The sequence below is a fragment of the Bombina bombina genome, chromosome 1, assembly GCF_027579735.1.
Source record: "Bombina bombina isolate aBomBom1 chromosome 1, aBomBom1.pri, whole genome shotgun sequence".
Classification (NCBI taxonomy): domain Eukaryota; kingdom Metazoa; phylum Chordata; class Amphibia; order Anura; family Bombinatoridae; genus Bombina; species Bombina bombina.
In genome coordinates, this window is record NC_069499.1 from 1,389,650,024 (window position 1) to 1,389,667,373 (window position 17,350).

At 37.2% G+C, this 17,350-nt stretch overlaps 1 protein-coding gene across 1 annotated transcript in view; it reads right to left on the minus strand.

Annotated features, from left to right (window-relative positions):
• The window catches only part of PMF1 (polyamine modulated factor 1), a 79,214-nt gene extending 73,129 nt beyond the window's left edge, over positions 1 to 6,085 (minus strand). The window contains exon 1 of the mRNA XM_053704616.1: positions 5,933 to 6,085. Within this exon, the coding sequence (XP_053560591.1) occupies positions 5,933 to 6,075 (143 nt within the window). The 5' untranslated portion in view covers positions 6,076 to 6,085. The remainder of the gene's footprint in view (positions 1 to 5,932) is intronic.
• Positions 6,086 to 17,350: the final 11,265 nt, after the last annotated feature.

Genomic DNA, 17,350 nt, shown 5'->3' on the forward strand with positions numbered 1-17,350 from the left:
TTGTGTTTTTTTCTTTTATATGATTTTGTCTTGCATGTTTTCAATATTCATCAAGGTATAAAAGGGATGATTTTTTCAGACAGCTGAATCTGAGATAGGTCAGAAGTTTTCTAGACTGATAATTCTAAGCCAAGTACATGAGTCATCACATGTGTAAGACTGCTTGGTCTATAATGGTTACTAAAATGGCAACTAATTCGAACCCATCAAAGGAAGTTCTGTATGGACACTAATGACTTTTTATGTCTCAAGACTATTGTCCCATCAAGGACATGCCAAGACTCCTGTTTACATGTTAGTTTATGAATCACCTGTATGTCTTATGCTTTGTATGCTTAATAATTTTCAATAAAGCTTTTTTGAAACAAAAAAAAAAAAAAAAAAAAAAAAAAAATAACACAAGCAATAAAACCGCATTGCAAAAATCAACATGCAGAAGAAATAATTTTAAAACCACCTCAAGAGCAACACAATGTTTCAATCATAAAAGACCTTTATTATTCATTTAAGGGTCATACCATATGCAATGTTTCAGGTCACAAGTCTTTAATCATGTATGCTTTATTTTATATCTTTATTTAAATAGCTCTCTTAGCTCCTCCCAATGAGTGGAGATTCACATTTCTTATCGCCACCTAGTGGTCACAAAATATATACACTATACTAAAAACACTTACAGCAAAATACAATACAATATAAAATCAGCAAAAAAAAATATGGGTGTACCCGAAACGTTTTATATTGCATGACCCGAAGACGAATAAAAAGGTCTTTTAAGATTTAAACATTTGGTGCTGCTGGACTTTGCTGTGTGTAAGAGATTGCAGAGGGGCTTGGCAGTAACCCCTGTCAGCCTGCACTTCATTTCTACATCTATAAATAAATTATTTGAATGCCACTGTGCCTAAGCATTGCTGTTGACATGTGCAATTTATTTTTAAAATGGGCATTTCAAGTTTAAACACACTATGCCACAAAGCTATTTCAAGTTGGTTTCATAAACATGGGCCTGCATATTCCCTATATTTCAATCCACTTTTATGGTAAAAGGAGGAAGGTTTGCAACATGAATGTGTGGCTCAAAAAGAAAAGAAAAAAAAATCTGCTAACAAATCAGGGTGGACCATAACTAAGGAAGATTTCCAGAATTTAGTTGAATTTATGCTGTAAATAATTCAGGCTGGGCTGTTCAGAAGGCAAAAAGTAGGTATCATACAGCACTATAGATAGATGGTCATACTTAATAAAGGGACAGTAAAGTCAAAACTAAACTTTCATGATTCCAATAGAACATGCAATTTTAAACAACTTTCCAATTTATTCAGTTTTTGCTTTGTTCTCCTGGTATCTTTTATTGAAGAGTAAAACTAGGTAGGCTCATAAGAGCTCAGGAGTGTGCTAACAGAAGTCAATTGAAAAGTTGTTTAAAATCACATGATCTCTGGGAATCAAGAAAGTTACATTTTGACTTTACTGTCCCTTTTGTTAAAAAGGGACATTATAGTAGTTTTAAAGCTGATATTTTTTTTAAAAGTACAAATTTGAGATTTTTTGTTAAATATACGTGCATTCAAAGGTTATTTGTCCTGTTTAAAACATAAGGACAACAAATATTTATTTCTTCCACTGCCCAAAAATTGAACCGCTTCAGGCTTCAATTACTCACGGAGTCGGACCACTGACATGGAGTGTATGCAGGTATTGTATTACTATTTGGGCATTCAGAAACCTTAGCCCGGTGCTCAACCTGGTCCTGTGCATTCTGCCAATCCATGCCTGCGGGCAGGAGGCACATCTGTGATCTTATGTCTTTCAGGGGACTCCCCACCAAGCCCCCTTTAGACATGGGATTCAGTGATTGCCTTTCCATCCGCAGGGATTCATCTGGTATGTCAGGGAGTCTGTAAATCGTTAGCTGAGCATTCTGCAAATAATCCCCATCTGGCACTTTGTTGGGATAGCTGCACAGGGATTCTGATAATGTTGTGCCTATGGTAGATTTGAGCTCTGAGGTAATGATGTTCTCCGATTTCCGTGGTTCCTTATGGTGATGGGTAATGGCAGGAAGGCTGGTTTCATCTGAGTTTCTCGCTACTGTATTCGCATCAAGACATAGTCTCAGCAAATGATCAAACGGTGCTGAATCAATGAAATGACGAAAGAGCTTTTCCAAGTTTAGCCATTGTGTGCTGAAGGTGTTTTGCGCCCCTGCGTCTTCAGCCATTTTGATTTCAATGTATTAATCGCCCTTTTGTAGTCGTCGACCTTCTCTCTTCCTTAGAGTCCCCCTTATCTTAATGATTTTGCTTGTAAAGTTTGTGCAGATCTGTCGGTGTGGCTGGCTAAGGCACAATACCTCGGAGAAGCTGAGGGGGTAGTGTTGCCCAGTAGTAGCCGTCGCTCTAGGCCCTTATATTCCGAGTACTGGCTGCAGTATCATATATACAGCATGGATCATATGATAAAAGAACTCCACTGTATAGTGATGCTCTGAAAGGTGTATATATAAAGCAATGTTGCTGGAAAAAAAAAATAATCTAAAAATCGGCGGATTAATAGGGATTCCAACGGAGCTCTGGGGGATGCGGCGGTTCAGGGTTGCTGTTTAGACACAACCCGCGAAGCCTGTATCTTTTTATGTTTTGGCAGAAAGCTACTGCTGTTTCTTTGGTCTGAACCATAAAGCTTACTTGGAGGTGCGACAGCACCCACTTAAAGGAATAGTCAAGTCAAAATTAAACTTTCATGATTCCGACAGAGCATACAATTTTAAGCAACTTTCTAATTTACTCTGATAATCATTTTTTCTTCGTTCTCTTGGTATCTTTATTTGATAAAGCAAGAATGTAAGCTTTGGAGCCGGCCCATTTTTGGTTCAGCTCTGATTTTTGTCTAAAAGTAGCCACCAATCATCAAGCGTTACCGAGGTGCTGAGCCAAAAATGGGCTGGCTCCTAGGCTTACATTCAAATAAAGATACCTAGAGAACAAATAAAAAATTGATAATAGGAGTAAATTGGAACATTGCTTAAAATCGCATGCTCTATTATCTGAATCATGAAAGTTTAATTTTGACGACTATTCCTTTAAGCAGATTACTGCTCATTTTTCCAGATCAGTTGCCACTTCTTGGGCTTTCAAGAATGGAGGCTTCAGTTGATCAAATGTGCAAGGCAGTTACTTGGTCTTCTACGCATACTTTTACTAAATTCTACCATTTTTAATGTTTTTGCTTCTTCTGAAGCAGTCTTTGGTAGGAAAGTCCTACAGGCAGTAGTCTCAGCATATTTTGTTGTTTTTGCCTGTCACTCTTTTAAAGTGCATATTTAAAATAAATTAAAAGAGAAGATTAATGAACTTTACATTTTTGGGTTCTATTTTTGTTGTGGACAGTTACTCGAAAAAAAAAAAAAAAAAAAAAAATAAAGGTTTTTTTGTCCCTCCCTTATTTATCATTACTCGTTGAGTCAACTGCTTGGGTATTAGTTGCCAGGAATAATGGATAGTGGACTTGCACCACCTGTATGAAAGAAAACATAATTTATGCTTATCTGATAAATACATTTCTTCCATGGTAGTAAGAGTCCACCCTGTTTTTTTGTGTGCAATGGTTTCTTTTGTTTTTGGCACATCTTTTTTTTTCCTGCTCCTATTATTTTGCTCTTATTCCTTTTCCTACCCTTCTTGCTTGGTTAGGTCATACTAGTTTCCAGTAAGATGGGAAGGGTGTTATAGAACTCTTTGGGTATGGGAATCTTAACCCTCTCCTAATGGCAGGTAAGAGTAATTCCCAGGAGTAATGGATTGTGGACTCTCACCACCATGAAAAATTAAATCATCAGGTAAGCATAAATTATGTTCTTAAAAACGTTGTGTTAGATTATTATTTATATTATAACCCTTTAATTATAATTGAGCAAGGGAGTCGCTTAAAAAGAGACACCAAATGGACACTGAAGTAATGCACCAATTTACAGAAAGAGCTTAAAATTTTAAAGTGAAGGTCCATTTTGATGAATTAGTGCCCGGTTTTTAATAAACCTATTAAAAACAAGGGCACTTTAATTCATCAACATTGACATTTTACTGTTTTCATCAAAAACTTACCTTTTAATCCTGGCAGCAGCTCCAGCACTTCCTCCGCCCGTCGCAAGCCGTCTTCACTGGTCCAAAATGACGAATCCGGCTTCCACCAATCACAGCGTTGCATCAGGTCAAGATTCCCCCGGGGGGGAAGCTGTGATTGGAGGAAGCCGGATTCGTCATTTCTGATGTCTGCAGTAGCTTCCGACGGTCGGGGGGGGAAAAATAAAAAATAATAATTGGAGGGGCATTCAGGAATAAAAGGTAAAATTTTGAAGAAAACAGTGAAATGTCAATTTTGATGAATTAAAGTGCCCTTGTTTTTAATAGGTTTATTAAAAACCGGGCACTAATTCATCAAAATGGACCTTCACTTTAAACTATTTTCCACTTTTATCATCAAATTTGCTGCATTATCTTGGTATCCTTTGTTGAAGGAGCTGCTATGCACTACTGGGAGCTAGCTGAACACACTGTAAGCAAATCACAAGATGTGCAGTCATCAATCACCAGCTAGCTCTCAGTAATCCATTACTGCTCCTGAGCCTACCTAGGTATGCTTTTAAAGGATACCAAGAGAATATAGCAAAATTAGATTAGAGATATAGAAATAAATTAAGTTAATTTTGATATTGTACCTTTAAAAACAGTTGTCAATTTACAGCAGAATCAGCGCCAGCTCTATAATTGGAACACATGGAACCACAGGACCCAGACAGCACATTGGGAGACCATATTCAGCATAATAGGGTTAAAAGTGAAGGTAAAGTTACCTTGACGCTGGTCCACAATCCAATTCTTTGATAGAAATAAATAGGAGTTTCATTGATGATTTTTTAAAATATTTATTATAAATCCAGTTTTTAATTCCCCTTTTCCAGCTTCGCAAAATCAACCCGTTTTTTTTTTTTTTTTTATCTCCTGGTCACGTTTTTATATCAGCCAGTTGAAAATCTGGCCGTTAGACGGCCGTGACCCCATGTCATCCGTCTACTTGATGCTATGCTTATGCTCTAAAATGTCTTCATCTCTAAGTAGAAGCGTGTTCCCGTTTGTTTCCTCTGTTTCGCCGTCTATCGCATGCGCATTTGTGATTGCTATGTCAATTTGCGCATGCGCATTTAGAATGTTCACGCTTCTGATATTACGTATAGAGCGGGTGGGACCGCTCTATACGTCACAGCACCTATTATAAGGAAATAGAGGTTGGAAGGAGATATCTTTGAAACGGTAGGGAAATATATAGATTTAAATACAAGAAAAAAAAATTATATATATATATATATATATATATATATGTAAAAAATAAAGTTAGCGATTAGCTTATTCTATGGTGAAATAATTAATTGATATATTCGAATTTAATAAACTTTACCTTCACTTTAATAAAGAAATTATATGATATCAATCTGCATGTTACTGTGAATTTTTAACCTGCTGAACTTTAATCTCTGGACTGACTTGTGTTTATACAGTAATGGGCAGAGCTGAGTGACATCCATTTATTCTTTGACAAATGCAAAGCTTGCAATTGCATGTGGGTCGCCTTTTGTATAGCAGCTCACTGTGACTGAACATCCACACACACAAAAAAAATAACAGTAGTTCAGAGGATAGTACAATTCACATATACAACCAACAGCAAAAGAATACGTCAGTGAGAGTAAACGCAATAAGAAATAATACATCATTAGCCCAGCCACTGACTGCAACCAATAAGGACAAGTAAATCCAATTGCTACCAATCAGATTGCCTATTCTCACTACAGCCAATCACATCACGTCATTAATGTTCAGCTAATCAAATTCAAACATTATGTGTACCTCACACTATACATCTTGCCATATACCTGCCTGCCTCCACTAGTCCCTCCAAGAACTTATCCACCAAAGTACGGAAGATAAGCACCCGTTGCGGCTGCTCAGGAGAAGACAGTGTGGCCCCTTGGTTTTCCTCCGTTTCTACGGCTGTGTCGATTACAGATGCCTCCATCTTGCCTAGGACTCAGTCAGTCACGCCTTGTTCCTTGCCGCCAAGTTTTTCATTTTCTGCTGATTCAGATTGGCTATGTGCGATATCAATCAACGTTAAAAACACGCCCCTTATATCTGTACCGATCTATAAATACTTCCCTTGCTGCGCTTCATGTCTTGATAATATATTCTATGTATTTGACAAACCCCTGCCCTTTTTCTTCCAGATGTAACTGGATATTTCAAAAGTTGTGCTTCGTGAACCATTACAGATGAGGTTACAGCGGAGCGGGTTAGCAAAATGAGAAGCTGATTTTACGTATTATACTGCAATAACACTGGCCATATCCTCTATTGAAAGCAGAACAGACGGCTTTTGTGTTCTGTTTAATGAGTACTAAAAATATATACTAAAAACGTCTCCCAAATGAGTTTGATATGGCTAATAAGTGATGGGTTAAAAATACCAGAAATTCCTAGGACAATGCCTCGGTTATTGACAATTTAAATTCTGATTTAAAGTTTCAAACGTTAGGAAATGTAAGTTCTCCCTGGCAGTACTTTACTAAAGTCACTATAAATATAATCTGATTTGAGACACATTTACACCAGGCTGCAAAGGCAAGTTCAGTTATACATAGCCTTTTTTTAAAAAAAAACATTTGAATGAGAACTTATGTAATTGTTATTAGCATTTATTTGTATATATTAGATATATAGAAAAATAAGTGTGTATGAATGACTGCTCTTAAAGGGTTTTGTATTTAAATGAGTACTAAAAAAAATATATATACTAAAAACGCCTGCCACATGAGTTTGATATAGCTAACCCAATAAATCTGCATGGGATGACTCCTGGTGGCCCACAGCCCTCAGTCACCCTCCAATCCCAACCAACCACACACAAAATCTAGGCTTCATCCTGGACTCCTCACTCTCCATGAACCGACAAATCAATGCCATCACCTTAACATGCTTCCACATCCTTCACCTTCTACGAAAAATCTTCAAGTGGATCCCTACTGAAACCAGGAAAACAGTCACCCACGCCCTTGTCAGCAGCCAGTTGGACTACGGCAACGCACTCTACGCCAGCTCCACCATCAAACTCCAAAAGAGACTCCAACGTATCCAGAACGCCTCAGCCAGACTCATCCTTGACATTCCTCTCCAATGCCACATCACTGAACACCTAAGGAACCTTCACTGGCTCCCTATCAAAAAGAGAATCACCTTCAAGCTCCTTACACACGCGTTCAAGGCCCTACACAACATCGGACCCGAATACATCAACCACCAAGTAAATTTCTACACCCCCGCCAGACAACTCTGATCGGCTGACCAAGCACTCGCAGTCACCCCCCGCATCAGCAAATCCACAGCGGGCAGAAGACCTTTCTCCCACATGGCAGCAAAGACATGGAACACCCTCCCCCCTGCACCTCAGACAATCCACCTCACTTACAAAGTTCAGAAAGGACCTCAAAATCTGGCTCTTCGACTGAACGCCTATCCCCTGCCCCCTCCTCCTATCTGCTTTCCCTTAGTGCCTTTAGACCCTCACAGGTGATTTGTTTGCGCTCTATAAGTACCCAATAGATAGATAACTGAAGGGTTAAAAATACCAGAAATTCACAGGAAAAGTACTTAACAAATGTCACTGTAATCTGATTTGAGACACACGGCATCATCTACAATACCAGGCTGCAAGGGTAAGTTTAATTATAAATGTCCCTTTTTTGAAAAAAACAATTGAATGAGAACTTATGTAATTGTTATTAGCATTTATTTGTAAAACACAACATTATTCTGTAGCTCTGTGTAAATTACCATTGGGTTACAGAGTACCACTTAAATATATACGTATATATATATTAACCATTTCATAAAATTAATGCATCAATCAAGTACTAAACAATCTCTTTTCAGTAGTGTCAGTATATGGCCGGGTTATAATACAATTTATTTAATAATTATTCTTTAAAACAAACCCCCCAATAAAATACATAAACAATACCATTAAAATCAATTTTTTATTCCTAAATTCTTTATATTAGTTAAAGTTATAAACACATTGAATTCTATTTATAGAAACCAGATTACTAATCAAATGATCCACACTTATGCTGTTAGAATATTCTATACAAACATCATAAAAATATACCTTTACAAATTACCTTATTCACAATAATCTCCCAAATCAGGGAGTTGCATTAAAACATCACAATGAGATACCAAGGTATGGATTGTTAACTTCCACAGTGCTTGGTTAAACAATATAACAAGATGCTTTAACAGCCAGTTTATCTGGATTTCAATAGATTTAAGATAACTTTCAGACAAGTATAATTAAGTTATTTAGCCCACAAATGATTCTATATAACTTCAATTGAAAACACCAGAAATTGTATATATTATTATTAATGCAAACAGACAATTTATGTGACTAGCTAAGACTACACAGGACTATGAATATAACTTAAAATACAAATTGTGCCCTTTTAAAATTACTAACTGCAATCTAGTTATAGTTACAAAATACCTTTAATTTAAATATTATATATATATATATATATATATATATATTTATCAATCGCGTATACTTTACCCCAAATAACCAAATCGATGTTTCAGTTTCCAGAACTTCTTGTTTAACCTCATATGAATAAAGGTATTGCAATATGGATAATAAAAGGTAGCCCAATTTTTCTTATAGTGACCATGTCCCAAAATGGCAGCAAAGTTATCAGTCACAAATTTAGCAAACTGCAAGCTCTCTCCTATCCTCTTGCATGAGGTTATATCACATGATATAACCTCACCCCTTTTTATTCTAATCATTGGTGAAACTGGGATGATAGGCCCTTTGATGCTTGTCTCTGATTCACCCTCGGATCTAAACATCTCATAGGTTATTTTGGGAAACGCCTCCCTGAGCAGCCAAATACCTTTTGGCTGCAATACCATTTTTGAACCATAGGTGGCAGCAGGTACCCAGAAATGCAGTTTTACCATCAATGCTGCTACAGTTTAATTATATAACCTATAAAATGTTTATTGTATTTACTATCATTTTCAGTATTAATAAACTTATCTGGCCAACATATATGGGACCATATAGCACATTTCACATTTCTAATAATTTTTGAGTGCATAGATTCATATTTATGATCAATATTCATAGGACATCTTGTTTAAAAATCTCATTTTCACATCAGTTTTTCCTTGTCATTGTCACTAGATTTCTGGAAAACAAAGAAAATGTGTTTATCTTGAAATAAATGGGTCAATATTTATATATACCAATGCAGTTATTATTCAATACAACAGATATATATATTTAACATAGTATAATTTTCAGATCTCTTTCTCTCTCCATATGTATCATATATATGCATATATGTATATATATACAGATGTTTTAAATATGATCTGTGTATTTTAAATTATGAGGATTTAGACACAATTTCTTTATCTGAGATCTTGTTTCTCATGTACTGTAGGTAACTTGAGTTTAGATGCCTTCTCAACTGAGAATGTGTATCAGATCTCAGTAGGGACAATTTAACACTTAGATGAGGACAGCTGTATCCTCTGAGTAAATTTGTATATTCTTTTATTCTTGCAGTCTGTTCCTTACAGGGGTTCCTGTGATCTAAGTAATGAATCTTGGACAGGAAACCCATTTATGGACATAAATCTGAGGGCTCCATATGTTAACATTTACTTTGAAGTGGCCCACTAGCCTTATTTATACAATGGTATAAATCCTTTGTTCTCTTTTGTGTAATTTTGCATATTGAGTGGTGGAGGATTGAACTTGAGGTGTAGTCAGCAAGGCATCTAATGTCTCATGGTCTCAGAATTGCAATATACAAAATGTGTCCAGTAATAAAATAATCATTTTCAAATTTAATTTTTGATAGATTGTATACTTATTTATCTTATTATTTTTATATATATATATATATATATATATATATATATATATATATATATATATGTGTGTGTGTGTATTATCTACTGACATTCACAGATACCCTGACATAATTTATCCTAGCCAATTTTAAATAGATGCAGGACACATGTATTTGAATTGGCTTAATGTTAGTGGTACTTGGTGAGTGTGTTGACAGAATGCATTATAGACAGCCTTTTATGAAGAGAGTCCATAAGTTTGAGCCCTTATGCTCATTAACTAGGCATCTTTAAAGTACAATATTTCTTTAGTGCATTTGGGGATAAGACACTTCATTCTCCCTCTATGATATGTAGTCGGGATTTAGGATGGCACGCTCGCAACTGATTAATATGGACCCATTTATCCATAAAGTATCATTTTTAGGAATCCTAATTTTATAGGCAACTGGAGATATTTTGTCAGTAATGACACAAGGACCCTTCCATGATGGAAGACATTTCTTCTTCTTAATCTCATCTCTTCCAAAATTATAAAGATAAACTTTATAATTTATTTCATGTTCCTTTTTGTATGTTTTGAGATCATAATAGGTTTTAGTGGCAGTTGTGGCCTTTTCTATGTTCCTTTGAGCAAAGGCATATTGCAGGTGCTTCCTTAAGTTCTCCACATATTGATGCGTATTGGCAGCATTTATCAAGTTCTGCTCCCGGGAGAAGAGCTCCTTCGGCCGACGCGTGCTGCCCCGACCGTCCGCCCCCGGGAGAATGTGTCCAGTAATAAAATAAGCATTTTCAAGTTTAATTTTTGATAGATTGTATACTTATTTATCTTATTATATACAAATATATAATATATATATATATATATATATATATATATATATATATATTATATAAGCAGGGAATCTTGCCTAGATGTGCTAATTTCCTATGCAAATATTTACATTGATTTAATTTTGAGACATGGAGGATTTTAATTTCAGTTTTTTATCTCCCCCCATAATTTTAATGAATTTTGGTTTAACCTTGAAAATAGCTTTACCAATGCAGCAACCAGAAATCTATCTCCTACTGATGAGTTCCAAAAAGAAGGAAACAGGCTGTCTAGTGCAGAGCTTTCCAAACTTTTCATGTCGGTGACACACTTTTTAGACCTACATCATTTCGCGACACAGTGATTCAGTTGTACTAGCAAACAGGAGGTTAAACTAACTTGTTTTAAGAAATTCGGACACATAGATACATTATATAATAACAAAAATGTATTTACAAGTAACAGTAAGTATGTGCAAGAATTAAAAAAAAGTTTAATAACACCAATAGTTACTTACTATTTTAATGGGATGTATGAGGTTGATGGGATGAACACAGTTTCGGAATATTTGGTGGGATATTAGACACTCGCATTTTTAAGGTTCCCCTTCCTATCCATATATCAAGAGCAGGAACAGCAATGCACTACTGGGAGCTAGCTGCAAAAAAACCCCACTGACTTCTAACTTCAGCTCAGCGTTTAAGCTGCCGCCCTCAGAGCTCGGTGAGTCCGATTGACTACTGCCCACGCTGCAAACACACTGCTGTCCCACTCACTGACTACACATGCAGCCACGAACCGATTGAGGAGACTACACGTGCAGTCAGGTGCCAATGTGCCCCCAAAGCCGCCAATGGGAAGAGTTTCAGTTCCCACTGAGCTGCGCCAATAGGTTAAGATGATCTGTGACCCCCTAGGTATCAATCACGTGTCAACCATGTGATATGCGTAGCAGGCAGGCGGAAAGTCAGAAACCAAAAAAAAAAACATTAAAAAAAATTAAAATGTAAAAAAATTTGTGCTGAAGCAGGGACACACCTACACACTGCTGCCGACACACTAGTGTGTCCCGACACACAGTTTGGAAAGCACTGGTCTAGTGAGTGATTTCTGGTTTGCTGCAATAATCCTGTTAAAAGGATAGCTGTGTTAAAACAGTATTTTGAAGCAAAAAACTGAGAATGTGCATATCTAATTTACATATCTTACCCAGAATTCTCTTGTGCACTGGTAACATTGTATATGCGGTATTTCTGGAAAAAAAGCAAGCGGGGAATCTTGCCTAGATGTGCTAATTTCCTATGCAAATATTTACATTGATTTAATTTTGAGACATGGAGGATTTTAATTTCACTTTTTTTATCTCCCCCCCATAATTTTAATGAATTTTGGTTTAACCGTGAAAATAGCTTTACCAATACAGCAACCAGAAATCTATCTCCTACTGATGAGTTCCAAAAAGAACGAAACAGGCTGTCTAGTGAGTGATTTCTGGTTTGCTGCAATATTCCTGTTAAAAGGATAGCTGTGTTAAAACAGTATTTTGAAGCAAAAAAACTGAGAATTTGCATATCTTACCCAGAATTCTTTTGTGCATTGGTAACATTGTATATGTGGTTTTTCTGGAAAAAAGCAAGCGGGGAATCTTGCCTAGATGTGCTAATTTCCTATGCAAATATTTACATTGATTTAATTTTGAGACATGGAGGATTTTAATTTCAGTCTTTTATCTCCCCCCATATTTTTAATTAATTCTTATTTTATATATATATATATATATATATATATATATATATATATATATATATATATATATATATACTGACATTCACAGATACCCTGACATAATTTTCCCCAGCCAATTTTAAATAGATGCAGGACACATGTATTTGAATTGGCTTAATGTTAGTGGTACTTGGTGAGTGTGTTGACAGTATGCATTATAGACAGTAATGACACAAGGACCCTTCCATGATGGAAGACATTTCTTCTCCTTAATCTCATCTCTTCCAAAATTATAAAGATAAACTTTATTATTTATTTCATATTTCTTTTTGGATGTTTTGAGATCATAATAGGTTTCAGTGGCAGTTGCAGACTTTTCTATGTTCCTTTGAGCAAATGCAAAGGCATATTGCAGGTGCTTACTTAAGTTCTCCACATATTGATGCGTATTGGCAGCATTTATCAAGTTCTGGTCTGATGTATGGTGCAGCAGTAGATGCTGAGGTAGAACCATTCTTCTACCAGTCATCAACTCAAAGGTGACATCTTGGTAGCACTACTTGGAGTTGCTCTTAATGCCATTTGGACTACAGGTAATTTTACATCCCAGTCTTTACCCGTTTCACTCACAAACATTTTGAGGATTTTCACAATGGACTGGTTGTAACGTTCTACACCACCACTTGAGGCAGCTCTATATGCAATATGGAGCTTTCTTTTGACTCTCCTAGTATTTTCCACATCTTGGTCATCACTTCGCTAGTTAAGTGGGTTCCCCGATCGAGTTCGATTTATTGGGTAAACCAAATCTGGAAAACACGTTTTTGATGAGCAATGCTGCGCATGTTTCAGCACTATTGTTAGGTGCACTGATGCACTCTACCCATTTAGTGAATAGGCATGTCACTGTTAAAGGGACAGTCTACACCAGCATATTTATTGTTTTAAAAGATAGATACTACCTTTATTACACATCCCCTAGTTTTGCATAACCAGCACAGATATAGTAATACACTTTTTACCTCTGTGATTATATTGTATCTAAGCCTCTGCAAACTGCCCTTTATTTCAGTTCTTTTGACAGACTTGCATTTTAGCCAATCAGTGCGGGCTCCTAGGAACTCCACGTGCATGAGCACAGTGTTATCTATATGAAACACATAAACTAACACACTCTAGTGGTGAAAAACTGTCAAAATGCCCTGGGCTAAGAGACGGCCTTCAAGGGCTTAGAAATTAGCATATGAACCTCCTAGATTTAGCTTTCAACTAAGAATACCAAGATAACAAAGCAAAATTGGTTATAGAAGTAAATTGGAAAATTGTTTAAAATTACATGCCCTATCTGAATCATGACAATTTGTTTTGGACTAGACTGTCCCTTTAACATGTATTTTTGACCTAGTTACTGGACCAATAAAATCAATTTGGATATCTGACCATGGCATTACCATCCCCCTTTTCTGCAATGGCGCAGTGGGTTGGAACTGTGGACAGATTAAACAACCTTGACAGTAGGTTTGAACATCCTTCAACATATGCGGCCAGAAGGCATAGTCACGCAATATTTCATACGTTAATTTGGAACCACGATGGCCAGATGTGGGAGCATCATGGGCATGTTGAAGCATGAGACCTCTAAACATGGTTGGCTTGTTTGGCTAATGAATCCGCAAGATCATTGACTTCCTTATCAGGACCTAGAATCCTGGAATGACCTTTGGTCTTTTTCCAGTGTATGGTCAAATCATTGGATACCACCAGATTATCAATCTCGCAGAACAATTTGCCATGTTTGACTGGTTTGTTGTTAGTTTTCTGCATGCCATTTCTTTTCCAAATTGGCAGGTATTCAACAAAACTGTCACACACGTAATTTGAGTCAGTACTGATCACAAATTCCTGAATACCATGTTCAATAGCCATCTCAATGGTTTTTAGAACAGCAGTTAGTTCTGCGACTTGACTGGATCTTGGTCCAATGTTAAAACCTACAGAAATATCTGGGAATCCATTTGCCCAAGTTATACCAATGCCGGCGACTAATCTGCGCTCATTATCAGTAGTGGCATGGTAAGAACAACTATCAACATATTCCCAAGGTAGTGTTTGACAATGGTCCTCATTGTATATTTTATATGGGGAAAGCAATTGTTCCTCCAGGAAATCATCTTCTAATAACTCTTCCCCATGATCCTTAGCAGTACAGTCGTGGATCTCAGCAAGCCACTCTGCGACTGTATTATTTTTATTCTGTTTATAGCGAATTTCTAAAGGCCAGCCTTGTAAGGAAAGAGTCCAAGCTGTTATGCGGCTATTAGACAAATTTTCATCTCTTATTCTGTCACTTTGCAGATATAGCAAAGGCTGGTGGGCTGTTTCTACAATAATGTTCTCGCCCTGTATATAGCTGCCCATACAGTAGATTAGAGGGCTTTTTTGCAATCGCTATATTTTATTTCTACTGGGGATAGAGTTTTGATCGCATAAGCAATGACTTTGCTTAAATTATCATGCTTTTGGTATAAAACAGCACTCATGCTTATATCTGTGTAACTTGTCTCTAAGAAGAAAGGTTTACCCCCTTCAGGGTATGCTAAGCAAGGTGCTTGAGTGAGTCTTCTCTTCAGCTCCTTGATGGCTGTCTCTTGAGTCTCACTCTAGAGCCATTTCACATCCTTCTTTAGAAGTAGCAGTGGTTTAGCTAATTCTGCATAATTATCAATAAATTTGCAAGAATAATTCTTCATCTCCAGGAATGATCTCAATTCCTTTAAGTTAGTTGGGTTCTTAGAATTTATTATAGCTTCCACCTTTTTCTTCTGAGGATTCAACCCTTCAGAAGTAACTTCATGTCCCAAGAAGTTTACACGAGAGCGGCACCATTGAGCTTTTTGTAGGGATAATTTGACACCTGCCCTTTTAAGTTAGCTGAGGACTTGTTTAAACTCTGTGATCTGTTTTTCAAAGTCTGTGCTTTTGATTAAAACATCAACATAAAATAAGGTCCCCCTTTCCAGTGCATCAGGCATAGCCTTATGCATGAATACAGCAAATTCATGTCCTGAATTTAGGTATCCAAATGGGAGTCTTTGGAATGCATATACTGGACCTTTTGGAACGAGAATGCAAGCTTATACTGGTCCTCTTCATGTACCTTTATGGTTCAATATCCCTGTGCACAATCAATGGCAGGGAATATTTTGGATCCCTGCATCTGTTCTAGGCACTGGTCAATATATCGCACAGGCCAGCCAGACATGTACACTCGTTTGTTTAGCTGTCTTAAATCAGCACGCAAATGCCATTTTCCATTGGGCCTAAGAACACATAGAATAGGATTGTTATAAGAGCCATGCACCTGTCTGATAATACCTCTTTCTTCCAAGTTCCTTATGATATCTGCAAGAGAATTCTATGAGGCTAAAGGAAGTCTGTATTTTTTTTTTTTTTAATTTTGAAAAGTGCAATAAAATGTCATACAATACAATATATCAAAAAGTAAGTGCAACATTTTGATTTTGTAGTTTACAGTTACATATATACACTGCATTCTTTGTCAATGTCCGATTATCTTGCATAAGTTAAACAAGTGCACTTCTTTTTTTTTTCCCTTTATTTTCCTTTTAACAATGTTGGTCTCAGTTGCGGATTCAAAAGTCCGCAGCTAGTGTATGTCCATTATTATATTTTAGATGCTTTTGTAGTTTTCTTCAGGTTTGCTGATCGAGGCATAACATTTCCACAACCTACTTTACTCACACAGTTGTGGGGGCTACAAATCCTGAAGCAGTCACTTAAGAGGTGACTAGAGGGAAAAGGAGAGGAGAATGTTTGGGGACGGTTAGTAAGTGAGGCGGGTAGGAAGGGGGTGAGGAGAGGGGGAAAGAGGGGAGGAGAGAGAAGAAAAAAAAAAGGGGGGGGGAGTGGAGGGGCCAGAGAAGGAATTAGTGAGTGGGGAGGGGGTAGGATACCCAGTATTAGTTTTCTAAGCATGTTAGGGGAATTTAAATCTCTTTGCCCTCCCATGTCAGTACCATCATTTCGTGAGTGCCAATTTTGCCAATTTTGAGGTAATGTTATCTTTCTAGTCGAATCAGGTCCCCCACTCTGTGTCTCCAATCCTGCAGGCTAGGAGTGCTTTGTTTTTTCCAATATGCAGGTATGAGACCTTTTGCCCCATTTAGCATTAACAGAAACAAAAGGTACTTGTCCTCACCTATTATCTTGGGCAAATCGTGATATATCAAGTAAGATGGTCTGGGCAGAATTATGATCTTGAGGAGTCTACCCATCTCCCCAAATACCTCCTCCCAAAACGGGCGGATAAGAGGACAGGTCCACCAAATATGGAGATATGTTCCTTCCTCGCCACAACCCCTCCAGCACCCCCCATTTGCGTTTGGATATATTTTATGAAGTCGTTGAGGCGTCATGTACCACCTGCTTAGGAACTTATAGTGCATTTCCTGGATGCGCATGGAAACTGACACTCTCTTGGCCTTGTCAAAAAATTTTGTCCAATCCTTCAAGTCAATTTCTAAGCTCAATTCAGTTTGCCAAGCTTCCGCAAAGGTTGGTAGGGTAGCAGATCCGCCAGTCAAGAGGAGTCTGTAAAGCTGTGAAATTAGGTGTTTGGGAGTTTGAGTCATTGAGCATAGTACCTCAAATGGGGTCCTGTCTCTCGTTAGATCTGATTTGTCTTTGTGCGTGTTAAAGAAATGCGAAAGCTGCGCTACTCTGAACCATGAAGTGTATATGTCGGGTCTCAGCTCAGCAAGGTCACTTTGGCTTTTAAGTCTATGTTGGTGGACAAGGTTATAGAACGCTGCTT